This window comes from Pteronotus mesoamericanus, unplaced genomic scaffold, assembly GCF_021234165.1.
Source record: "Pteronotus mesoamericanus isolate MK-2021 breed Mesoamerican mustached bat unplaced genomic scaffold, CSHL_Meso_final contig_301, whole genome shotgun sequence".
NCBI lineage: Eukaryota > Metazoa > Chordata > Mammalia > Chiroptera > Mormoopidae > Pteronotus > Pteronotus mesoamericanus.
Window position 1 is genome coordinate 364,867 of NW_026555129.1, and position 26,838 is coordinate 391,704.

At 39.4% G+C, this 26,838-nt stretch overlaps 1 protein-coding gene across 1 annotated transcript in view; it reads left to right on the forward strand.

Moving 5' to 3' along the window:
• Nucleotides 1–26,838, forward strand: part of IQCK (IQ motif containing K) — a 158,533-nt gene that overhangs the window by 47,763 nt on the left and 83,932 nt on the right. The window contains exon 7 of the mRNA XM_054575482.1: nucleotides 20,935–21,019. Within this exon, the coding sequence (XP_054431457.1) occupies nucleotides 20,935–21,019 (85 nt within the window). The remainder of the gene's footprint in view (nucleotides 1–20,934; nucleotides 21,020–26,838) is intronic.

The window sequence follows — 26,838 nt, forward strand, 5'->3', positions numbered from 1 at the left end:
TGTTTATGATGGCCATTCTGACTGGTGTGAAGTGGTATATGATTGTGGTTTTAATTTGCATTTCTCTGATGGCTAGTGATGCTGAGCATCCTTTCATGTGTCTCTGGGCACTGTGTATGTCCTCCTTGGAGAAATGTCTGCTCAGGTCCTTTGCCCATTTTTTAATTGGATTGTTTGGCTTCTTGGAGTGGAGTCATGTGAGTTCTTTTTATATTTTGGAGATCAAATCCCCTATCTGAGGTATCACTGGCAAATATATTTTCTCAAACGGTTGGTTCCCTTTTCATTTTGCTGATGTTTTCTTTAGCCATGCAGAAGCTTCTTATTTTGATGAAGTCCCCTTTGTTTATTCTTTCCTTTATGTCCCTTGCTCTAGGGGACATATCCGTGAAAATATTGCTGTGTGGAATATCTGAGAGTTTCTTGCCTATGTTCTCCTCTAGGACTTCTATCATTTTGTGACTTATATTTAAGTCTTTTATCCATCTTGAGTTTATATTTGTGTATGGTATATGTGGGTGGTCAAATTTCAATTTTTTGCATGTAGCCATCCAGCTCTCCCAACACCATTTGTTGAAGAGACTATTTTTATTCCATTTTATGCTTCTACACCCTTTGTCAAGTGTTACTTGACCACAGAGAAATGGGTTTATTTCTGACCTTGCTATTCTGTTCCATGGATCTATGTGTCTCTTCTTATGCCAGTACCAGACTGTTTTGATTAGAGTTGCCTTGTAATATAGTTTGATGTCAGGTCTTGTGATCCACCCTACATTGTTTAGCTTTCTCAAAATCACAACAGCTATTCAGGGTCGTTTATACCTCCATATAAATTTTTCAAATGTTTGTTCTACGTCTGTGAAATATGCCATTGGTATTTAATAGGGATTGCATTGAATCTATAAATTGTTTTGGGTAGTATGGACATTTTGATGATGTTAATTCTTCCAGTCCATGAACATGGCATATGCCTTCATTTACTTGTGTCTTCATTAATTTCTTTCTTCAGTGTTGTATGGTTTTCCGCATATAGGTTTTAGTCTTTTACTTCCTTGGTTAAGTTTATTCCTAGGTACTTTATTTTTCTTGTTCCTATAGAAAAGGGGATTTTTTCCCCCTGATTTCTACTTCTGATATTTCATTTTTGGTATACAAAAATGCCTTCGATTTCTGAATATTGACTTTTTTATCCTGCTGTTTTGCCAAATTCACTTATTAGGTTGAGTAATTTTTTGCTGGAGTCTAAGGGATTTTCCATGTACACTATTATGTCATCTGCAAACAATGATAGTTGTACTTCCTCATTTCCAATTTATATGCCTTTTATTTCTTTTTCTTGTCTGACTGCTGTGGCTAGGACTTCCAATACTATGTCGAATAGAAGTGGTGAAAACGGACATCCTTGTCTTGTTCCCAGTCTTACTGGGAACTCTTTTAGTTTTGTCCATTGAGAATGAGGTCATGTGTAGGATTTTCATATATGGCCTTTATGATGTTGAGGTATGCCCCCTTTATTCCCACTCTGCTGAGTGTTTTTATCATGCATGGATGCTGTACCTTATCAAATGCTTTTTCCACATCTTTTGAGATGATCATGTGGTTTTATCTTTCCTTTTGTTTATGTGATGTATTATTGATTTGTGAAAATTGCACCATCCTTGCATCCCTGGGATGAATCCCAGTTGATCATGGTGGATGATCTTTTTAATGTATTTCTGGATGCAGTTTGCCAATATTTTGTTCAGGATTTTACCATCTATGCTCATCAGTGATAATGGCCTGTAATTTTCTTTCCCTTTTCAGTCTTTATCTGGTTTTGGAATTAGGATGGTACGGGCTTCATAAAACAAGTTTGGGAGTCTTCCCTCTTCTTGGATTTTTTGGAATAGTCTGAGAAGGACAAGGGTTAGCTCTTCCTTAAGTGTTTTATAAAATTCTCCTGTGAAACTTTCTGGTCCAGGGCTTTTGTGTGCTGGGAGTTTTTTGGTTACTGCTTCAGTTTCACCAGCTGTTCTCGGCCTGTTCAGCCTTTCTGCTCCTTCTTCATTCCGTGTTGGAAGGTTGTGTTTTTCTAGAAGTTTGTTCATTTCACCCAGGTTTTCAAACTTCTTGGGATATAATTGTTCATCATAATTTTTTACAATCCTTTGTATTTCTGTGGTATCATTTGTTATTTCTCTTCTTTAATTTCTGATATTATTTATTTGGGTCCTCTCCCTTTTTTTCTTGATGAGTCTGCTGAAATGCTTGTCAATTTTGTTTATCTTTTTGAAGAGCCAGCTCCTGTATTGGTTGATCCTTTAAATTGTTCTTTTAGTCTTTATGTCTTTCAATTCTACTCTGATCTTGATTATTTCCTTCCTTCTACTGGCTCTTGACTTTGTTTGTTGTTGTTTTTCCAGTTCTTGAAGCTGGAAGGTTCGATCGTTTATTTGAGATGTTTCTCTCTTTCTTAGGTAGGCCTGTATTGCTCTGCAGTTCCCTCTCAGGACTGCCTTTGCTGTGTCCCATAGGTTTTGGATTGTTTTGTGTTCTTTTTCATTTGTTTCCAGAAACTTTCTGATTTCCTCTTTGATCTCATTTGACCCATTCATTGTTTAATACTGTGCTATTCAGTCTCCATGATTTTGAATGTTTTTGAGTTTTTTCGTTGAGGTTGGTTTCTAGTTTCAAGCCCTTGTGGTCCGAGAAAATGCTTGTTATGATTTCGGTTTTCCTGAATTTGTTGAGGCTTCTTTTATGTTCTATCATGTGGTCTGTCTTTGAAAATGTTCCATGCGCATTTCAAAAGAATGTCCGTTTTACTTCTTTGTGATGAAAGGTTCTATTTATTTTTGTTAGGTCCATTTGATCTAATGTGTCGTTCAGTTCCACAATATCCTTGTTGATGTTATGTTTGGAAGATCTATCCATTTTTGACAGCGAGGTGTTAAAATCCACTACCATCAGTGTGTTACTGTCTATATCTTTCTTGAAGTCCTCCAAGATTTTCCTTATATATTTCGGTGCTCCTATGTTGGGTGCATATAAGTTTACAATGTTCTGTCTTCCTGATGTAGTCTTCCTTTGAGTATTATAAAGTGCCCTTCAGGGTCTATTTTTATGGACTTTGTTTTGAAATCTATTTTGTCTGTTGTAAGTATTTCTACCTCTGCTTTTTTTTTCCTGTCCATTTGCTTGGAATATTTTTTTTCCATCCCCTCACTTTGATTCTCTGTAGGTCCTTTGTTCTGATGTGGGTCTCTTGTAGGCAGCATATGCGCAGGTAATGTTTTCTTATCCATTCTGCTATCCTATGTCTTTTGATTGGGGATTTAATTCATTTACATTTAAAGTTAGTATTGATAGGTACTTATTCATTTTTTCCCTTTGTACCTATGATCCTCTCTTTCTCACTCTTTTTCTTCATCTTCTTAATGTAGCCCCTTTAGCATATCTTGTAGTGCTGTTTTGGTGGTGGTATATTCCTTTAGCTGTCTTTTGTCTGAGACACTCTTTACTTTGCCTTCTATTTTAATTGAGGGCCTTGCTGGGTAGAGTAGTCTTAGCTGCAGGCCCTTACTTTTCATTACTGGAATATTTCTTGTCATTCCCCTCTGGCTTGTAGTGTTTCTGTTGAGAAGTCAACTGCCAGCTCTATATGGGCTCCCTTGTATATTGTTACCTGTTCCTCCCTTGCTGCCTTTAGGTTTCTCTCTTTGTCTTTGATATTTACCATTTTAATGATGATGTGTCTTGGAGTGGGCCTCATTGGGTTCTTCTTGAGTGTGACCCTCTGTGCTTCCTGGACTTGTGTGGCTTTTTCTCTCTTCCAATTAGAGAAGTTTTCCATCATTACTTTTTCAAACATGTTCTCTATCCCTTGTTCCTCTTCTCCTTCTGGTATCCGTATTATACAGATATCATTATTTTTCAGGTTGTCCTGCATTTCCCTCAACACCTTTTCATTCTTATTAAGTCTTTTTTCCTTTTCTTGCTCTTTCTGGGAGTTTTTTTTTTTTTTTACCTTGTCCTACAGCTCACTGATTCAATCCCCTGCTTCATCTAGCCTGCTTCTACTGTGCTTTTCAGTTCAGAAATTGTATTCTCCATTTTTTTTTCTTGCTTCCTGTTGCTAGTTTCTTTGTCCTTTTCATGCTGATATAGTTTGCAGTACGTTCCTCTTAGTGTCCCTGTACTTTTTCGTAACTCTCATCGAGCTCACTGAACTCATTGAGCTTCCTTAAAATCATTGTTTTTAACTCAATATCTGATAGTTTACTTGCCTCTATTTCATTTAGTACTCTTTCTGGGGATTCCTCCTTTCCCTTCAATTGGGAGGTGTTTCTTTGTCTTCCCATTATTTGTGAGACTCTTCTTTTTTGCTTCTGCTTCTTAAATTGATCTGTCTTAATTTCCTAACTTTGTGGTATGAACTTCTCTGGTAGGAGACCATTGTTTTTTCTTTCTGGATCTGCCTCTGATGATGTCAAATGTTGACTCTTTCTAACCTTAGGCAGTGTTTTTGAGACTTCCAGGAATCTACTCCCTGTAGCAGTCTCCTTCAGTTATTATCTAGTAACTCTGCACTGAGCAGTCAGGCTTAGGCACCACAGGTGAGCAGGGCAGAGTCTCTCCTTTGGGTGGAGGTATTGCGTCCGTTCACCCTGCTGCTGCTCAGGGGAGTGGTTTGCCTGAGCAAGATGGCTGCTTTGATATGGGGGATGACTCAGCATCAGGACCCCATTGGCTACTCTCTCAGATCTCTCCCTAAAGCCTCCTTCTCCAGTCTCCTCAGGCAGCCGCAACCCACTTTGCCCCCAACTTTGCAGGATCCCATGGTAAGTGGTTGTAATTAAAAATGTATGCACTAGCCCTTTCAAAGGCTTTTTGCATCTCCAGGCACCTCTCTCTGGCAGAGATCAACCCTGCCGCTTTTCCCAGCTGGCTGTTATCTGTGTATCTTTTGGGCTCTGGGTCTGTGGGACGGAAATCCCCATCTATGGTTCAGTCCCCAGTCTTTTCAGCAGGATCCACTTGGCTGTTTAAATATCCCTGTAGTGCTCCCACCCATGCGCACCCAGCCCACCTTCTTGAGTCTACCACACTCCTTACCAGTTAGATTGTGCTAAAGCTGATCCATCTGTCTATTCAAGGACTTGAGGCTCTTCTCTCACTTTTGTTCAATTGTTGTCAATTGTCCACAATTTAGTTGTAATTCTAGATTGGTCCTGGGAGAAAGTGAGTGTGACTTCCATTCACTCATCCACCATCTTGAAGTAATCTGAATCAGGATTAATAAGGCTGTAAATATATTAAGACTAGAATAAGAAGGGAGATAAATAAACTAGTAGTATAAATCTAATGAGTTAATATGCACAAAATTGATGGACATGAAATGAACGTTAAAAAGCTGTGTTTTAAAGAAAATATCACAAATCATGGAGAAGACCACAGTGGATTTTGTGTCAGTCAACTCTAGTGTTTAGTACTGTTTTTTATTTCTGGATCTACCTCTGACGATGTGAGATGTTGACTCTGCCTGACCTTAGGCAGTCTGTTCCAGACTTCCAGGAATCTATTATCTATGGCTGTCTCCATTCATTGTTAATGTAGTCAGTCTGCACTCAGCAGTCAGGCTTAGGCACCACAGGGCTAGGGCAGAGTCCCTCCTGGGGTGGGGGGGATTGGGCTATTATTTCGTCTCAAGCTGCTGTCACTTAGGGGAATGGTCTTCCTGAGCAGGATGGCTGCTTCCATATGGGGGGGTGACTGCGCACAGGGATCCTGCAGGCTACTCTCTCAGCTCTTTTGCCAAAACCTCTGTCTCCAATCTCTCAAGTGTCTCTAGTCCACTCCGCGCCCCCTTTTGCCAGGGATCTAGTATCTGTGGCTGCCACTCTGCACTCAGCAGTCAGGTTTAAGCACCCTGGGCCAGGGCAGAGCCTCCTATGGCAGGGCTATTGTTTCCTCTCACACTGCTGCTGTTTATGGGAGCAGTCTGCCTGAATAAGGTGGCTGTTGCCATTTGGAAGATGAGTCAGTACTGGGATGCCCCTGGCTACTCTCTCAGTTCTCTCTCCAAAGCCTCCCTTCCCAGTCTCTCCTCAGCTGTCTCCAGCACACTCTGCCCCCACCTTTTCCAGAACCCAGTGTAAGTGGCTAAAATTAAAAATCTATGAGTTTTCCCTTTAAATGGCTCTTGTGTCTCCAGCCACCTGTCTCTGGCAGAGAACAACCCTATCATTTTTTGCAGCAGGCTGTTATCTGTGTAATTTTGGGGCTCTGGCGCTGTAGGCTGGGGATCCCCACTTATGGTTTAGACCTCACTCTTTTAGGGGGATCTAACTGGCAATGTAAATATCCCTTTGGTGCTGCTGCTCCCCATGGGCAACCAACCAGCCTTCCTGAGTCTCTACCGCACTCCTTAGCAGTCAGGTTGTGCTGAAGCTGATTCTTCTGTCTGTTTGAGGCTTATAAAGCTTGTCTCTCATTATTGATCAGTTGTTTGTTCAGTTGGGTGACTTCTCCACAATTTAGTTGTAATTCCAGATTGGTCTGGGAGAAGGTCAGTGTGACTTCCATTCACTCCTCTGCCATCTTGAGAACTTTTCTGTTTATTAGTTTTTAAAAGGTATATATTTACTTCTCAGTGACCAGAACTAAAAGTTAGGGAAAATTTGAATGGGAAGGGGGAAAAGTTAAGAAAGTTTGCAGTGGGTACTGTCATTCTGGTCTCTCATGTATGTGTAAAGGCATCTGCTAAGAGGGAAGTCCAGGCAGGTTTTGGAGACTTATGGGGAACCAGAAGAGGCTGCAGCAGCTGCTATGGTGAAACCTACAGGCATAAACAGGGATGGCCCAGCAGATGGCTGAATTTGTGGTGCCCAGAAATAGCTTGCTTATGTGGTTATCTCCAGCAACCCTGGGAAGAAGATGGAGACACTAGATGGTTGGGTAAAATCAGGGTTGAAAATTGGCAAAAGTAGTATAGTAAAAGTCAAGACTTGTCCCAGGGGACTTAAGTACAAGTGAAAACATTGTTAACGTTTCTAACAATAATACCTTAACAATGTTCTCATAAATTACCATATTTCCTGAATTATGTTGATAATTTAACAACGAGTTTCCAGGGAAGATAAAAAAAAAAATAACACATAATATGTTCAGATTAGAAGAAACATACCAAACTCAGAAATACTAAAATGGGGATGGTAGTAGGGTCCATATGGTTTTTGAAATTTCAGTGTGTGGGTCCTATTTGAGTCTTGATTGAAAGAAACAATGTAAAAAGAAAAATTAACAGGCAATTGGAAATTTAAATACTTACTGAACAGTTGATGACATAAAGAATTATTATTTTACTTAAAGTATGATAATGATTTCATAGTCATGCTAAAAAAAAGTATTACTTTTTAGAGAAAAATGCTGAAATATTTATGAATTAAATATGAAATGTTATGTCTATGGACAGGGGTGTGGGGTGAGTTACAGTGAGTAACTGACATAGAAAACAGTATAATTGAAGCTGGCCGATGGTGACATGGCTTCAGTTTTTTTCTGCCTACTGTTTTATTTCTTCAAAACTTTTCCTAAAAACTTTTCATAAAAATTAAATGGACAAGAAACAATGAAATTTTTCAAACCTTCTCATGAGCTCTTGACTGAATGTTGCTTTGTCTTAGGCAAGAAAGTATCTCTTGACTGGCAATGAATAAAATATGGCTCCAGCCCTTGGGGTGAGAGAGATGTGTTTAGAACTAGTGGTAGTTTCTACAGTGGATATTGTAATTCAGATGGTAGCAAAGCATTAGAGGGAAATGGGAAGCACAGGACTGTCACCAGGCCCTCCTGGCAGGCCTGGAGCCAACTAAGTTGGGGCAGTGGCCAAACCAGTGGGTGCCCTGATTTGGTTTTGAGAGGCAAGAATTCAGGTGTTACATCCTTCTCAAAGGTGCTCTTGATAGGAAGAGTCAGAGAGGAAAATAGGAACCAATGTTCTTAAGGAGAATGAGGGCAGCAACCAGGAAACAATAGCTAGTCCAGGTTTTTCTAACAATGGCACTATTGACAGAAGCACAGCTGAAGGCTGGGCTTCTCCACTGCAGGTAGCTGTAGTGACAGACAGTGATGTAGACTCAGTTTTCCTGTAATCATGCTGAGAAGCTCAAATGTCATGGAAGAAAATGGCCCCTGGCGCAATGGGAGAGTGGCAGGTGTGGGCCCAAGTGAGATACCTCTTGGTATTGGGAGCCTTGGTCACTTCTCCTGAGTCCTGGCTCTGAATGTACACAACCCACCATGCAGTTCCCTTGTATTAGTCTCATTCTCCCTCCACACTCTCTTTCAATGCCAAACCTAGTTCTCCCAGCAAAAATGGAGGGAGGATTAATGTCGTCAGAGCCTTAGGCTTGCCCTAAACACATGGCTCCAGTAATCTCAGGGTTCCTGGGGAAAAGGAAATGGCTTTTGACATCAGGTCAGCAAACTTTTTCTGTAGAAGATAGTAAATCTTTTAGGCTTTCAGGCCACATATGATCTTTGCTGGAGCTTCCTTAAATAATACTATCTACCAGCCTGGGAAGCCATCTAAACTGTGAGTTTGGGTCTTAATGTCCTTGGTAAGACAATTTCTACCCAGCTGTCTTCAATGCTTGATATCATTGTATCATCATATCACAGCTGGGAAGCTGGCATTATTTATCATGGGGTTGCTGCCAATACTTATCGCAGAAATGATGGGCCCTTCTCACAAAGTTTCCCCATAATTTAACATACTCAGTTACCCATTTCTTTTCCATGATTTAAAAAAAAAAAAGACACTGCATTATCTAGCCAGAGACGTTGACAATCCTTTAAAAATTCTCTTAAGGTTATAAAAATAACAAGATTTCTCACCTATTAGTGGAACCTAACCAACAATACAAAGATGCAAGGAAAATAAGACCAGCAACACTGAAAGGAAAAGAAACCAACAGAAACAAGAGGGAAGGAGGGAGGGCGGGGCAGGGGAGAAGGAAGGGAAGGGGAAAGTCAAGGAACATATAGCAAGGACTCATGGACAAAACCAAAGGGGAAGAGCTGAGGGAGGGAAGGAAGGAGGGGGCAAGGGAAAGTGGTGGGGGGTAGGCAGAGACAAATGTATTTGAAAAATAAATTAATTAAAAATAAATAAAATAAAAAAATAAAAATAACAAGATTTATCATATATAAAGTACACATATTTGTTAAATAAACTACAGTGAAAAGGAAATGTTTAAAATCAAGCCTCATCATAAAATAACTCTAGACCAAAAAAAGTCTTTCAGAAGGATGTTTGGCAAACAACTGGAACATGGCTTTCATTTTCTCTTTATAATTTTGTAGGTTTCCTATTGTCCACAGGGTTAATTGAAGAATTAAAAACAATTATAAAACTAAAATATATTTATTATGTTTCTTTTTATTCCATTTTCTTGCTATATGTGGTAGAAATTTATGGGTTTTTTTTTTCCAGCCCTGCCTGATTTCCCCCCTCTTTTGGTTACAGAACTTCCTGTGTTCCTCGTAGGATCACCCTTCCCCATTCTCAGTTCATGTAGACAGTGAGCTGGCTGATCCCACTTTGGCTCTGAGCTGGACATGTGAACAAGGCCTGGCCAATCTCAATAGTGAATCCACCTGACCACCATGGTTACTCCAAATTGGGTCAATCAGAGACAATCCAGAGATTTTTCAAGATGCAACCAGGAAAGACTTTGTCTCTTTTTCTGTAGACCTAGGCTTTGAGGTGATAAGCCTTGAGCTGCAGAGGGCGACCAGCTAAAGAGATTGTGCATTACATACAGCAGAACTGATAAGTGGCCAGGGCCTGAGTTCCTATGGCATCATTTTGAACCTCTCTATCTGTCCATGCCTACAGCCAGCTCTACCCCTATTAGTTAAGTGAGCTAATAAATACCTTTTTTCTCTTTCTTCTTTCTTAGACCAGTTTGAGTTATGCTTCTAATACTTGCAAACAAAGGTCTAACTGATGTGTTCCTCCATGGTATTTTCCCAACTACTCTCCAGTATTCTGTATTAGCTTTTTCTAGGTTCTGCTCTAGTAACAAACAACCCTCAAATCTCAGTGCGTTATTACTACAAAGGTTTATTCTTCACTCAGTTATATGTTGGCTTTGTGGCACCTTTGGCTTTGCTCCATATCTGTTTTCATTGTGGTACTCAGGATGAAAGAGCAGAGGGAGAAGAGCACTGGCAAACATTCTTTCTGCTCACATTTCATTGGTCAGCACAAGTCTCATGGCCAAACTCCATGGCAGTGTTCTAGGGATATTGACACCACCAAAAGCGAGAAACTGAAGGGCATATGGCAAAGAGTAGGAACTCAGAATTCTCTTACTGGGAAAGGACTAATAATGGGAACAATAATACAGGGTACCACACATACTCTCATCAGAGCTTGATGAGGCTAATTTCTTCCCTACCTTTCAACTTTGGTGGATTGCATCATCTCTCCTGTTGGCTTTCCTTCTATTTATGAATCCAGCACCATGTTCTTTTGTGGTATACAGTCCTGATTCAGTCAGTCAGAAGCAGTGAAATTATTTGCTATCAATAGTGACAGCAGGAATACTATTACTCTTTATTTTGACCAAAAAGAATTGGTCAGATTCATTTGTAAGAATAAATCATTAAATTGAACAAAAATGCACTGCTGCCTATCTGGTCCCATGTCCCAGGGGAGAAGGTTCATGAAAGACTTCTTTAAAGCTGAGACCTTCAATGAAACAAAGATTGTGTTTTAAAAGAGAAAAGGTTGCTTTGGACGAAATGTCTTTTCAGCTAAGTTCTACCCTTAGATAAACAGAAGGAAAAAAAATCCACAACAGTTTCATGGCGCTGAAAGGTATCTTATAACCAAAACCTGAGGTGAAAACAAAAGTGTAACCATGCCATTTGAGGACAAGCACCAGATGTATGATAGTCTGTTGGTGCTGAGGTTAACAGTGGAACCAAAAATTCTCATGGTTTCAAAATGGCACAGTAAACAGCATGCATTTTACACAAAAGACCATAATTAAATGGAGGCATGGCAGAAAATTTGCTATCATTCCCTCCTGAAAGAACACTTTATTTTGTTTTGTTTTTTAATTGATATTTTTATTTGCATTAACAAGATATGAGTGAAACAATACAAACATATGCAGTAACTGCATTGTAAACATTTTCCCCAGCACATTCTTAAATCTAAAGTAGACAATCAACAAAACAATAGATCAAATTGTTATATGTGGTACCTACCAATTTTGGAGGTATAAATTTTCCCACCACAGTGAATTTCAAGCTACCAACAGGCTGTCACTGAATGCGGAGTAAGAAACAGGTGTGTGGTAGCATGCCATTATATGGTATCTCCACCAGCTAGATACAATGGATGTAAATAGCCTCAAGAGCATAGATAATAATAAAAGGTATTTAAATAATCAGGAAATTATTTTTGACTATTTATTTGATTAGTTTGAATATGATTTCATTGTAAGTTTATATAATTTAATATTTAATAATTTCTGTGTTTTAAAACTACCTATAAAGTTCCTGAAAATTTAACAAGAGGCTCTTACGAGCCAGAATAAGCCACCTCCTGTATACCATTGACTTTAAGTATATTGAAAATATAGCCTTTACTGCCCTAGCTGTACAATCACTCTCAAATCACTAAAATATAGATTTTCCTTTCTGTGAAGTCAGTAGTGACCTTTGCAATAGCAATCTCCTCTTTCCTTCATCCAGTGGATACTTTTCAGTCCTAATCCTTCTTGATTATCTGTAAGAAATGACACTATCAGTCTCTTCCTTGAAACCTCCTTGTAACTAATTTTTTCAGTCTCTTCTCCTCATCTTACCTCTGACTATTCCTTAACACTACTTCACATGCCCTCCTTTCTCCGTTGAGTCCTTCAATTGTTGATGTTTCTGAGCATTCTTAGCCCTCACACTTTCTCACACACCTCACACCTCCTCGAAGCCTCATCTGCTCTGCTATCACTTACATGCAGTCAACTCCAAGTCTATAGCCCCAATCCAAAATTCTCTCCTAGTCTCCTCATATCTACACCCAAATTTACAATTGTTCCATGATGTATTTTTACCATAGGTCCCACATAAATTTCAAACTCAAAACGTCCATAACATACAGTTTTTTTCTTTTGAAGTTTACTTTCCCCTTTCAACTCAGTATTTTGCAGGTTGCACCATTAATGAAATTACCTAACCAAAACCCTCGATGTCATTCTTCCTTTTTTTTTTCCAAAAGTAGAGGGACTTTATTTGTTCACTGCTGAATTACCAGTGTCTAAAACTAGTAGTACAGCTCACAGGAGGTGCTCAATAAATATTTGTTGAATAAATTAATGCCTTCTTATCAAATTTTATAAAATAATCACACTTATAATCATAAAAAATATTACTTTCTATATGAAGAATTTCCTGAATGCAGCAAGTTATTTTGTGTGTGTGTGTGTGTGTGTGTGTGGCGCATCTATTTTAATTTATTTTTTTCAAATACATTTGTCTCCGCCAACCCCCCACCACTGTCCCTTGCCCCCTCCCTCCTTCCCTCCCTCAGCTCTTCCCCTTTGGTTTTGTCCATGAGTCCTTGCTATATGTTCCTTGACTTTCCCCTTCCCTTCCTTGTCCCCGCCCCCCCTCCCTCCTGCCCTCTTGTCTCTGTTGATTTCTTTTCCTGAAAGAACACTTTATTTTGTTTTATGGCAAGGTAAATTTCTCTCAGTAATTTCAGAAGCCAGAGAGTCTCGTGAGGATAATATATTGTGTTTGCTCTTTCTATTACCATTTATCTTTGAACAGGAAGGAAGATGAGCTGTTTCCTGAATTTGGGACATGCTGGGATGTATAAATCCTCTAAGTGCCTCCCTCTCACTGGAGGTTTGGCATGTTGGTGGCCCCTCTCTGAGGCAGACAGTAGTTGCTTTCTTTCCTTCCTCCTGTTGTTTGTAGGTGACTTTCTGGGAACAAGCTCAGGGAACCTGTGCAAGGCAGCATGGCAGATACATCTGGGTCTCAATTTTAGCTCTGCTTTATTAGCTGTTGTATTAGCTTCTTTAAGAAATCACCCCAAAATTGTTCTGGAGGCTAGCAGTCCAAAATAAGTTCCTTCTGGAAGCTCTGGGGGAAATTTTGTTTTCTTGCTTTTCCCAGTTTCTAGAGGCCACCTGGATTCCAGAGGGCTTGTGACTCTTCCAGATCACACCGCTCTCTGGTTTCTGTTGTCACACTTCCTACTTCTGTGAACGGACCCTTGTGATTATATTATTAGGCCTCCTTGGATAACCTCAAGATTCTTAATCACATTTACAAAGTCCCTTTTGCCATATAAGGGAGCATATGTGTTCACAGTCTAGAGATTGGATGTGGACATCCTGGGAAGCTGTTATGCATCCTGCCATAGCCTGGTCCCCTGGAACTGATCCATTTACATCTCTGAGCTATAGTCCTCTCTTCTGTACCATGGGATGGAAATAATACCTACATTGCGGGGTGCTATGAAGGTTAAATATGGTATCAGAGTTCTTTGTTGCAAGCCACAGAAATTTGAGGGCTACTTAAGAAAAAAGGGTTTATGTTGTAAGTAAAAAGATAACTCACAAACGTGAAGGACCTGGCCTTAGAAAGCAGGTAGAGGGAGCTAGGGAGAACAGGCTAATGACCTGTCTTCAAGGTACCATTGCCAGGAAGAATAGTCTCTCTGACAGTCCACTCAAGATTCTTGATCCAGGGAAACAGCATCTGCTTGGCTAAGTTTGAGTCTCATGTGCACTCCTTGGTCCCAGAAGGGCAAGGCACTGTGACCCATATTCTGCCTTACTCAGGGATGATGACCTATCAAAGAAAATCTGAGGACTTGATACCAAAAGAAAAGGGGAGGAAATCATGGGCAGATGAAAATGAAAGATATTCACTGCAGAGCGCTAAGAGTAGATAGTCAAAGAATGGTAACTTATTCTTGATCTTAATAGGATAATAGTTGCTGTTTTAGCAGATGAAACATGGATAGTAGAATTACAAAGCAAGTGAAGGTCAGAATATCTGCATTTAACTCAGCCCTCTCACTGGTAAATTCTGACATTAAAGGAAGTTCTCTCTTTCTTTATCTATAATAATAGTCATTCATTTGAAAGCATTTATTAAATGCCTCCTTTGTTCTAGGCAGTTTTCTAGGTACCTGGAGAGAGTGGAGAACAAGAGAAAGTCTTAGTCCTTGTGGAGTTTACCTGGTAGGGAGAAGACAGACAATAACTGAGCTAACAAATAAACTTATTATATGATATAAAAAAGATGCAGGTGCTTTGAAGAAAAATAAAGCAGGGTAAGTGGACAAAGAGTGACAGGGCTGGGTGAGAGGTGGTAGTGTTTTAGATATGGTTGCTAGGAAAGGCTCACCTCTCTAACCTGGTTACATATACACAGGGCATGAATGACAAACAGAGGGAGCCAGCTTTACAAAGATCAACCAAAGAGTGTTCCAAACAGAGGGAACGGCCACATGAAAAACCTGAGGCAGGAACAGACTTGGCCAGTGATGCACGAAAAGGTAAGGGAGGCTGAGAGAGTGGTAGGAAATAGGCCAGAATGGCTGGTTGTGCTGTGTCCAGCTGGGGTAGGGCCTTGGACATCATAATAGCGTTTGAATTTTTCTTCTTCTTTTGAGTGTGCTAGGAAACTATTGAAAGGTTTTAAGCAGAAGAGTGAAATAATCCAATTTATTTTTTAAAAAGATCACTCTGTTCTTCTGGATGGGAGTTGACTAGAGTCAGCTCTGATAGTGCAAACAGGGAGGCCAGTGAGGAGATGATGGCAGCTTGGAGTGGAGGAGGTAAAAAAAGTTGATATTGGAGCCATGACCTATTGCTGGATTGGATATGGGTGAAAGAGAAAGAATTTAAGGATGACTTGGAAACTTCTGGTATGAGCAGCTGTCTGAATGGGCAGCCATTTACTGAAATGAAATGTGAGAAAAGTTCTGTTTGGAAAATTTAATGGTTTTAGTGAAGAATCACAACTTATTGGAAATATGAACCTTTTATTTCTTTTTGTCTTCAATAACTGACCCTCTATAGTGCATTGAATCTCTCTTCCATCTAGGAAGCTATCCTTTAATAACTTTTGGGGGCCAAATTCCATAACTTTCTGGTCACTCTGTTTTTAGATAGTCTTATTTCACTGTTTCAATTCATCTCGTTTATTTTTAAATCCTTAATCTTTAGTCCCATGCTGAGAGTAAAACTCATCTTCCCCCTTTGCCCAATTTCAGCCACAACTGTCTATGATTCAAGGATCCCCAAAGAAGGGGGCAATGAGCTCTTTATTTTCACTAGTCTCTAACTGTGGGCAGCAAACTTCATAGTACCTGCGACTTTGTCACTAATAGCAATCAGACGTTTTCATGTCACATTATAGCTGGTGCAGTGATTGCAAAATATCATTTGTGCTTGTTACTACTTTCACATTTCACTACTTTACTGAGCTGCCTTAGTTCTTTCTAATAACTGCATAACTTAGAAACACATATATTACTATTGATATATCATTAACTTTTTAAACATTTTGATAACTGTATTTCAATATAATTTGTTTGCTTTGTAATCTTATGGTTTTATGTTTTAAAAGGCATTCTAAGCCCTGGCTGCTATAGCTCAGTGGATTGAGCACCAGCCTGTGAACCAAAGGGTATCTGGTTGGATTCCCAGTTAGGGCACATGCCTGGGTTGTGGGTCAGGTCCCCCATAGGGGGCACGTGAGAGACAACCACACAATGGTGTTCCTCTCCCCCTCTTTCTCCCTCCCTTCCCCTCTGTCTAAAAATAATCAGTCAATCAATCAATCTATCTATCTATCTATCTATCTATCTCTCTCTCTCTCATCTATCTATCTATCTATCTATCTATCTATCTATCTATCTATCTTTAAAGAGACCCATTCTGAGAAGGACTCCAAACTGTCAAACCAACTGTTTTGGAATGGGTAGGAAGGCTGCTTTCCTACTGGTGGGAGGAAGATGGCCTGCTCTTCCTGTAAACCCTCACCTCTCCACCCACCTGTGCCTTGTCTGGGCTCACCATCTGGATCAGGAGGAGGGAGACAGCCATCAGGATATATTTATTAAAAAGCCTAAGTCTCACTGCCCTTATTTTTAACAGTTATACGTGCAGCCCAAGGTGAGCATGTGGTCTTGCAGCAGGTTGTATAGTGAGCACTGGTAACTCAGCCCATATGCATCTTCCAGTGAGAGGGTGGTAAACTAGGACTCAACTCTGTGTCTACCTAGGAGAATAATTCAGCCTGATGCTGGGTAATAACTGATTGTTGGCCTTCCAGGGTGGATTCGCTGAGCAGGTAGAAAATCATGTTATAGTAATGGTGATTTCGGAATGTGCTTTAAGGCCCCTAGAGTCAGGCGGCCAGCTCTCTCTACTGTTTTTTGGAGTCACTCCTCACATCACAAAAGACTGGGAGTGAAAAAATCCTATGAGAGTCCATCCTAATGGATATTCACTCCATGTCTGGATGGACCATTCCAGTTGACCTCTGTTGTCTTTCTTCCAAATATTTGAAATTCATTACTCAAGACTGTGATGTCTTCAACAGGAATGTTTGGGAAACCAGTGAAGGCTGATAGCAGGGATGGGTAAACTCTTTTACTGAGTATGAGGGTAGACATTATCAAATACTAGGCTCATGGAAGGCCTCATGGAATGGTTGACTTAGGCTCTATGTCATTTTGTAAATAGCTTTGTGCCCTCATGTTCCAAGAAAACAATTTAGTGAATACCTAATGAGAAGTGGATAGAATTTGGACCCTGAATTCAATTTTCAATATTCAAGGAAAAAGCAAGCTTTTCTCCTTTCTGCCTTATTTTGCTTAAATGCCATTTTAGATGGTACCTCTTGTCTTAGAACTGGGTGGAGAAATTAATAAAAAGTAACTTCTCAGCCCTGGCTGGTGTGGCTCAGTTGGTTGAGCATCATCCTATAAACTGAAGGGTCTCAGGTTTGATATCCAGTCAGGGCACATGCTTGGTTTGCAGGTTCAGTCCCTAGTCAGGGCTCATGCAAGAAGCAACCAATCAATGATTCTCCCTCTCTTTCCCTCCCTTCACCCCTCTTTAGAATCAATAAAAGAAAAAGAAAAAAAAACTAACTTCTCAGATTCTCGTGTGTGTATTATAAGCATGCTATATCTTCCTTAGATCCTTAGATCTTTTACTTAGGATCCAAAAAAGGGGGAAAAGGGGTGTGTGTGTGTGTGTGTGTGTGTGTGTGTGTGTGTGTGTGTACATACACATACAATAAGGAAAGTTAATTCTTGTTCCTTCTCAGAATTAAAGCATTGATTATTGAGATCCATATATATTTAATTTACATGAATTAATTTGAAAAAAAAGAAGAGTGTGACGAATGAGCATTACCAATAAAACAAGTCTTATTGGAAAAATACTCAGCAGTACACTTTTGCCCTTTGAGACACACAAACCAGTCTGCTCTGGGGATATCTGATTTACATACTTGAGGAGCCTCAGCTGCCTTCTCCTATGATTGACATGCCCGTCTTCTCTCCCTTTTTGGTTCCCTATGATTAGTGGTTGCCTCTATACAATCTCTTATTTTTATTTGACCTGAAGCCAGTCGCACTGATTCCAAAAGAAAGAAAAGGGCCTGGCATGGCTTCTTTGCCTGCAAGCTTGCCTGCTGAAATAATTGATAATTCCCAGGGATGACTCTCTGAATATTAAGTCTGTTCCATTTGGTCTGACTTACACTGCTTCTCATACTTATTCTTGGTTTGAGAACTAAACAGCACCTCTTATTTAGCCATGACAGCAGAGATGTCACTAATCATGGCCCCATATTACTGCTGAAAGGCCTATTAGAAATCTAATTTCACCTTTGGAAATATCATTGTGATGCAGAGCAATTGAGGGTTTCATTACTGGTGAAAGCCCAACCAGCCTGATGCTCCCAGATTTTCAGTTCTCCTTTCTTACTGCTGTTCCAAAATAGGAATACTGTTACTTTGATTATTTCATGACATTAGGAGAGAAAACATATTTAAAGCAGAAAAATTGCAGTTGAAAGAAAAGGTGCAATCAAATCTCCCCCAGATACAAGTGACAAACTCCACTTTGTTCTGCTGTCCTGACAGTCCCTGTGGAGCTTCAAACAAGGGAATGCATGCCAAGTTGTTACTGTAAGGATTGATGAAGAGGGTATTTTCTATGATTATGGCTTTTTCACCCTCATTTTCTTCTTCTAGGCAAGTGACTGGGTACCTTTTTTTACACTTGTAGCTGTGAGATCATTTATTTCCTGCTAGTGACCTTGTGAGCTGTCCTGCTCTTCTCTTTGGGCCGTTCTCTGTGTTTCTTGGTCAGTTTGCATTCTCAGCAGAAAATAGTCAGTGACCTTGAACAAGTCTCTTCATTCTTCTGTGCCTGAGTTTCTTCGCTCTGAAAGAAGAATAACAATAACTCATTATTAATGTTGTGAGGATTTAATGAAATTATGTGTGGAAAGTTCTTAGCACACTATACCAGACACAGAGGCTCATGTCACAAATATCTATTGAGCATCTACAATGTGGCAAGCATTGTCCTGAGTGCTGGAACTACCAAGAGGAGCAAACACAGATCCTGTCTCTGCCCTTGTGGTGCTTTCAGTTCAGTTGAGGATTTGGGCATTAATTAGATAATCACACAGATTTCTATCTCCAAATTGGGCCAAGGACTAGAAAAGAAAATTGCACAGAACTCCACTGGGCCCTGACCTAATCAAAAGAAATCCTTCAATAGCATTCAAGTAGAGATGGGAAGAAAGAATAAGGGTGAATTGGGAAAAAAAGGTGTCAGCTCCCCCAACCCTTAGGTGCTTTTGAGCAAATTAGGGAAAGACACTCCTAGCCTAGGGCAGATGCAGCCCTCACCCTTGACCATGGCGTCCCAAGCAGAGCTGGGCAGGGTTTGAATTCTCTCTGCCCAGCTGGGTGCCCTCGAAAGAGAAACAAGTGTATGCAGTGTCCTGCCTGGAGCAGGAGGACCCTGAAGGCAGAGGAAAACCCTCAGCAAAGCCCTGAGGTGGGAGGACACATTGGAGGAGATTAAAAGGGCCAGCACAGCTGCAGCACAAGGAGCAAGTCTAGCAGAAGGGGAGTCTGGAAGGCTCTCTGTAAATATCAGCTAGTATTAACGCATGATAGCATTGTTCTCCTAAATTCACTCCTGGCACACCAAGATTTCCTGAGAAACACTGAGGTCTTCCTAGAAGCTGTTGTCTTTTAACTAGTGAAGGAAAATTACTAAAGGGATGAGATTTGTTGATGTCACACACTGAGATTTAGAGAATAATGGTTGACGAAGAGAGACACTTACTGTGGAAAGCAGGGAGCTGATGCACCTCCAGCAAAATATGACTGCTCCACTACAGCCCAAAGAAACAGATAATAGACAAGAAGAAATGAAACAAAAATAGAACCAGTAAAAAAAAAACACAACAAAACACCACATCATTCAAATCAAAATGGAAATAGGACATTAGGGAAAGGTTTCTAAGATTGCCGTCATTTCAAGGGTATAATTGTCTCTTTGAAGTAGAAGAATCTCCTTTATTGATATGTTAGAAAGGAAGGACCTTGTGGCAGGGAACCAGCACTTGGCAATATCACTGACCACTAGAAATGGTCTTGCTAACCTCCAAGGTTCTTCCTAGCTTTGATTTCTTTAATTCTGGAATAATTCAAAAGAGCATTCATTCATTCACACATTGGTGAGGTTTCTTTGGTGGTGGTTGTTTTTAAGTCAAAGTTTAAAGTGAAATAAAAGCTCAGATCCTGAAGTCTGTGCCAGCCTAGGCTTCTCTAAGTGTTTGCCCAGTAGAGGTCTGGTGTGAGCACAGCATTGTGAGGGAAGCCTGGCCTTTGGGATTGGATGGGCGTAGGCCTTGACTAGCCCACTTACAAGCTGCGTGACCTTGGACAGATTAGTCAACCTCTCTGTACACAGGACTTACTGTAAACTCAAGTGATGGCAGTTACTATGGAGAGCTCAAAGGCCAGGGCACTTTGGAGCCCCTCATTTGCAAAGTTATTTTGAGGATCCTGCTCTGGGAACAGCCTTCATGTGACCCATGTCCTTTCAGAGGTTTATTTTTTTTTGTATTACATCTGAAATATCTTGAACCCTGCTTTTCAGAGGACTCTGTGCTTTGAGGAAGCATAAGGAACCAACACTATGTCAGACTTGTAAGTTCTTGTTAGCAGTTAGTATCTCTATAAAAGTTTCAAGAGAAAAAGAAAAGATAATTCAACCATGGCATTTAAATATGGTGTCTATGATCAAGAATTACATTTTGCAAAATCCCACTAGAGCAGACACTTGTCAGCTGATACAGCACTTGAGACATTTTATTGCTTATTAAGATACAGTAGAGCTTAAACAATACTCTTGAATTTATACCTCATTAAACTGGAATGCATACCAATCAGAGATAAACTCCAATATTTTGCTTTCAGGAAAGAGACAGATTATTTAATTTCCCTTCAGTAGAAAATTGGGAAAAGAGCCCTTTATTATGTGTCAGTCATAATGCAGTGTTGGGAGTTCCCTTCTGCTCTGTCTCTTGTTCTGTGTCCATAGACTTAGGTCAATAACATGTATGTTTTACTTTCAGGACTGACATACACCTATACCAACCTCGGTCCTTCAAAGAAGAGCAGGCTAATAGTGATTTAAGATTATGCTGGTTAAAAACAAACAAAAAAAAGTTATCCCAGATTTTAAAATAAAAAATGCTAACTCAGGTCTAAACTTTTCTGCCAATGAATGAGGCACTTATGTTGTCAAAGGTCTTGCTGGGCTGAAGGGTGGATTCTTATTGGCATACAACCATTTTATTGCTTTTCAGCCCCCGGCCACCTATCCCACTCTCTCTCTTGCTGACAGAAGAAGAAGCAGCACTGAGGATCCAGTCATTCTGGAGAGCTTACATGGTAAGAACCATGTGTGGTTATGGCACTGGGCCTGATGGGGAATTTTTCTGATATGGAGGGCCCATGAATTTGAAACAGAGGATAGAAATAGGAGTCTCTGAAATATAGTTCTCAAGAGGGATTTAGAATTTTTACCAAAACTGATTTTGCAATTATCATTAAAAGTACCCTCCAACCTTTTAAAGTTGGGTTGACTGGCCTGTGTTATCTAAAAAATAATATTATAAATAACAATATATAACAGTTTTAGAAAAAAAAATTAGAAAACCCAGGTAATTCACATAAGGCTAATAAAAAATAAAAATATTGAGTCATGGATAACTGACATCCAAAGTTTATCATTTTGACATTTTGGTATAAACATTCCAAATCTTAAAAATCTTAATACATAATAACACATAAATACCTAAGGTATAGAAGTGACCTTTTATTTTACAACCGTCTTTTATAACCACTTTTCTATTGGTTATTTCCAGTTTATCATTATAATAATTGCTGTAATAACACAACTTTGTGCAGCCACATCTTTGTACATTTGTCTGGTTGTTTATGTAGAAGGCATTATAGAAGTGGAATTTCTAGGTCAAAAGGTGAGTTTATTTCGAAGGCTCCTGATTCATATATCATGTGGCCCTTCAGGAAGGAGGTACTTTAAAAAATTTTGATCAAATACATATGAGAGTATACCTCATGCTAAAAGGTGTACAGCCTATTGGGGAACCAAGATGGGAGAGGAGTGAGTGGAAGTTACACTAACCTCCTCCCAGGGCCAATCTGGAATTACAACTATATTGTGGAGAAATCACCCAGAACAAACAACTGAACAATAGCGAGAGAGAATCCTTAAAACCACAGAAGAATCACCTTCGGCACAACGTGACTGATAGGAAGTGCAGTGGAGACATGAGAGGGCTGGCTGGGCACCCACAGGTGGCAGCTGAAGCCCCAGAGAGATATTTAAATGGCTGGTTGGATCCCTCTGAGAGGTGTGGGGTCTAAACCCTAAGCTGGAATCTCTAGCATATAGCACCAGAGCCTGAAAAGTACACAGATAACATCCAGGTGCAAAACATGGCAGGGTTACTCTCTGCCAGAGACTGATGGCTGGTGAGGCAAAGAGCCATTTAAACAGCCAACACATAAATTTTCATTTGCAGACACACTCTGGGCTCTGGCAAAGTTGGGGCAGAATGGTCTAGAGGCACTTGAGGAGAGACTGGGGAAGGAGGCTTTGGGGAGAGAACTGAGAGAGTAGCCACAGAGATCCTGGTGCTGAATCATCCCCCATACAGCAACAGCCATCTTGCTCAGGAAGACCACTGACCTCTGGTGGCAGCAGCCTGAGGGGTAGAAATAGCCCCACCCCCAGGAAGGATTCTGCCCTGCCCTGTGGTGCTTAAGTCTGACTGCTGAGTGCAGAGTGCAGAGTGACTAGATTAACAACTGTAGGAGTCAGCCACAGACAGAAAATCCTAGATAGTCTCGAACAGACTGCCAAAGGTCAGATGGGGTCACCATCTGAATCACCAATCCAGAAAGAAAAACAGTGGTAAATGCTAGATGCTACCAAGATGAAACTCACCATGGTCTTCTTCATGATTTGTGATACTTTCTTTCCTTGCATAGCTTTTTAACATCCATTTCTTGTCATTCAATTTGAGCATATTAAGTTTTATATATAGATAGTCATATATATATGTCTATTATATAGTTTAGATTTTATACTATAGTTTATTTCATTTCACATATTTTGTCCCACCCTTCTCCTACCCCATTTTACCTTCTTTCCTCTTATTTTTGTTTTAAATTTTGTTTTCTCTGACTACAAGTTTTTTACATTGAGCACTCTTACTATGTCTGCCCCATCCAAGCTCTCAAAACCAAATTTCTTGTCAATGGTCATCTCAAGTTCCTTTTCCCACTCTTAAAATAACCAGGTTCTTCTCCATGTTTAGCAATCTTTGCTCGTTGGTTGTGGATAGGGTAGTTGTTTTTCCACTTTTTCAATTTTATCTCTAGATCTTCATTAATTTTGTATTTCAAAAATCAAAGTTCACTGTTCCCATCTCCTACTCTTTTTTTCCACCTCAGATTTTAATTTTTTCCTGTCTTAGCCCATTTTTTTCTTTCACCCAGCCTTTTTTTCCTTTATTTTCTTTTTCCTTTTTCTTTTCATCTCAGATTTTAATTTTTCCCTTAGTATGTTTTTTTCCTTTCATCCAGCCTTTTTTCCTTTTTTGTATCTTTTTGCCTTTATTTTTTTTTCTTTTTCATCCCATTTTAATTTTAATTTTTCAGATTTAATTTTTCCCTGTCTTAGCCTGTTTTTTTTTGTACATCATGCTTAGTATTCCCTCTCTCTCTATTGCCTCAAAAATCCCTTCCCTTTCTTCTACACATCTCTTAAACATTTCTTTTTTTTCCTTTTCCCCTCTTATTTACATCCCACCTATATTAATTTTAGCTCATTTGTCATTGATAGTACTGTGGTGGATCTTTCTCCACTTCAGTTCCTATTGTTTTTTTTAATTCATTTACTTCTTTTCATTTTTTCTTTCTCTATCTTGCTTTATTTTATTTTAATTTCTGTTTATACCTAATACTCTATGCTTCACTTCTCTTACTCCATTCCACCTTCATTATTCCCTTTTATATTCATCATGCACATTTTACTTTGGCTTTTCTCATTGTTCTGATTCCCAACTCTTATTAGTATTCCTCCCTCTACTCTTTCAAAATAATTTTTCTTTCATTAGGTCATCTCATATTCACACACCTTATAATAGTCCTAATTTCTTTATACCACTATTAATATTGGTTCATTTACTGTTGATGGGGGATTGCAGGTGGGAGTTATTTTTGTGGGTATGGGTTTATTTCCTGGGCTTTGTGCTTTTGTTCTGGGAGCACCTGCACAACAGCATTTACGACATGGTGGGTGGAGTGACCCTCTGTCAAACAGCTAGAGGGGCAGGCCCACCAAAAAAGTGACCCAACAACAATCAAAACCCAGTTATATCCAGAGAGCCAACATAAATGGCATAAAGAGCATTCCAAGAGCATCAAGTTCAGGAGATCAAGGAGACTGCACCACTGACTTACATAGGTCTCCTACCATAGAAGTTGACACCACAAAGACAGGGAGTTAAACAGATTAACTTAAGAAGCAGAAGCAAACAGAGTCTCCCCAAAAATGGGAAGACAAAGAAACAACCACCAATTGAAAGGAAAGGAGAAGTCCTCAGAAAGAATGCTAAATGAAATAGAGACAAGTAAGCTATCAAATATTCAGTTCAAAACAATGGCTATAAGGAAACTCAATGAGCTCAGTGAGAATTACCAAAAACTACAGGAAAGCTATAAGGAATTACTGCAAAATACATTAGCATGAAAAAGAACATAGAAACTATCAGCAAGAGCCAAGAGGAAATGAAGGATAAAACTTCTGAATTGAAGAATACAGTAGATGAATCAAAGTAAGCTTGATGAAGCAAAGGATTGAATCAGTGAGCTGGAGGATAGGTAGAAAGAAAATTACCAGGAAAAGTAAGAGAAGGAAAAAAGACTAAAAAACAACGAAGAGGGGTTGAAGGAACTGCAGGAAAACATGAAATGTAATAATATCCCATCCTGACTGGTATGGCTCAGTGTATTGAGGGCTGGCCTGCAAACCAAATGGTAGCTGATTCGATTTCCAGTCTAGTGCACATAACTGGGTTGCTGACCAGGTCTACAGTAGGGGGTGCATGACAGACAACCACACATTGATGTTTCTCTACCTCTCTTTCTCTCTTCCGCTCTCAAAAAATAAATAAATAAATCTTTTAAAAAAAATGTGTAATAGTATCTGCATAATAAGCATACCAGAAGGAGAAGAGGAACAAGGGATAGAAAATCTGTTTGAAAAAGTAATGATGGAAAACTTCCCTAATTTGATAAGAGAAAAAGACACATAAGTCCAGGAAGCACAAAGGGTCCCAGTAAAGAGGAACCTAAAGAGGCCCACCTGAAGACACGACATAATTAAAATGACAAAATTCAAAGACAAAGAATGTTAAAGGCAGCAAGAGAGAAACAGGAAGTTACATACAAGGGAGCATTGATAGGGCAGCAGCTGACTTCTCAACAGGAACATGACAAGCCAGAAGGAATGGCAAGAAGTATTCCAAGTAATGAGAAGAAAAGGCCTGCAACCAAGATTATTCTACTCAACAAGACTCTCATTTAAAATGGAAGATTAAATAAGGAGTTTCCCCAGAATAAAAGAAGGCTAAAAGAATATACCGGCACCAAACGAGCATTGCAAAATACGCAAAAGGGACTGATTTAAGAAGATAAAGAAATAGAGAGAGAGAAACACAGGTCCAAAGCAGAAAAATTGCAATGAATATTTACCTATCAATAATAATCTTAAATGAAAAAGGATTAAATGCTCCAATCAAAGATATGGGTAGCTAAATGGATAAGAAAACATGACCTACACATATGCTGCCTACAATAGACCCACCTAAGAACAAAAGACCTACACAGACTGAAAGTGAAGGGTTGGAAAAAAATATTACAAGCAAATGGACAGGAAAAAAAAGCCAGAGTTGCAATACTTATATCAGACAAAATAAACTTCAGAACAAAGCCCAGAATAAGAGACACAGAAGGACACTTCATAAAACTCAAAGGAAGAACCCATCAAGAAGACATAACCATTATGAACATATATGCACCCAACATAGGAGCACCCAATTATATAAGAAAAATCTTGGAGGACTTCAAGAAAGATATAGAGAACAACACACTGATAGTAGGAGATTTTAACACCCTACTGTCAACAATGGATAGATCTTCCAAACATAACATCAACAAGGATATTGTGGCACTGAACGACGCACTAAGTCAAATGGACTTAGCTAATATATAGGACCTTACATCCCAAAGAAGCAAAATACACATTCCTTTCAAGTGCACAAAAAACATTTTCAAAGATAGACCACATGGTAGGACACAAAACAAGCCTCAAGAAATTCAAGAAAATTGAAATTATATCAAGAATTTTTTTGGACCACATGGGCTTAAAACTAGAAAACAGCCTCAAGGAAAAAACTCGAAAATATTCATGGATACTGAATAGCATGGTATTAAAGAATGAATGGGTTAATAATGATATCAAGGAAGAAATCAAAAAGTTTCTGGAAAAAAAATGAAAATAAACACACAACAGTCCAAAACTGATGCGACACTGCAAAGGCAGTCCTGAGAGGGAAGTTCATAGCAAGGCAGGCCTACCTAAAGGACAGAAACATTTAAAATGAACAATCTAACCCTACATATACAAGAACTGGATAAACAACAAAAAACAAAGCCCAGAGTGAGTAGAAGTATGGAAATAGTCAAGATCAGAGCAGAATTAGAAGACACAGAGGCTAAAAGAAGACTTCAAAGGATCAATCAACCAAGGAGCTGGTTCTTTGAAAAGATAAACCAAATTGAAAAGCCTGTAACCAACTCATCAAGAAAAAAAAAAGAGGGGGCCCAAATAAATACATACATGAAATAAATTTCAGAAATGAAATGAAAGAGGAAAAATGACAACTGATACCACAGAAATACAAGGGATTGTAAAAAAATTACTAAGAACAACTATATGCAAGATATTTGAAACCTGGGTGAAATGGACAAATTTCTAGAAACATGCAACCTTCCCAAACTATATCAAGAAGAAGCAGAAAGCCTGAACAGATGCATAACAGCTAGTGAAACTGCAGCAATAATAAAAAAAAAAAAGTCATGGCACACTAGAGCTCTGCTTTAGAGGGTTTCACAGC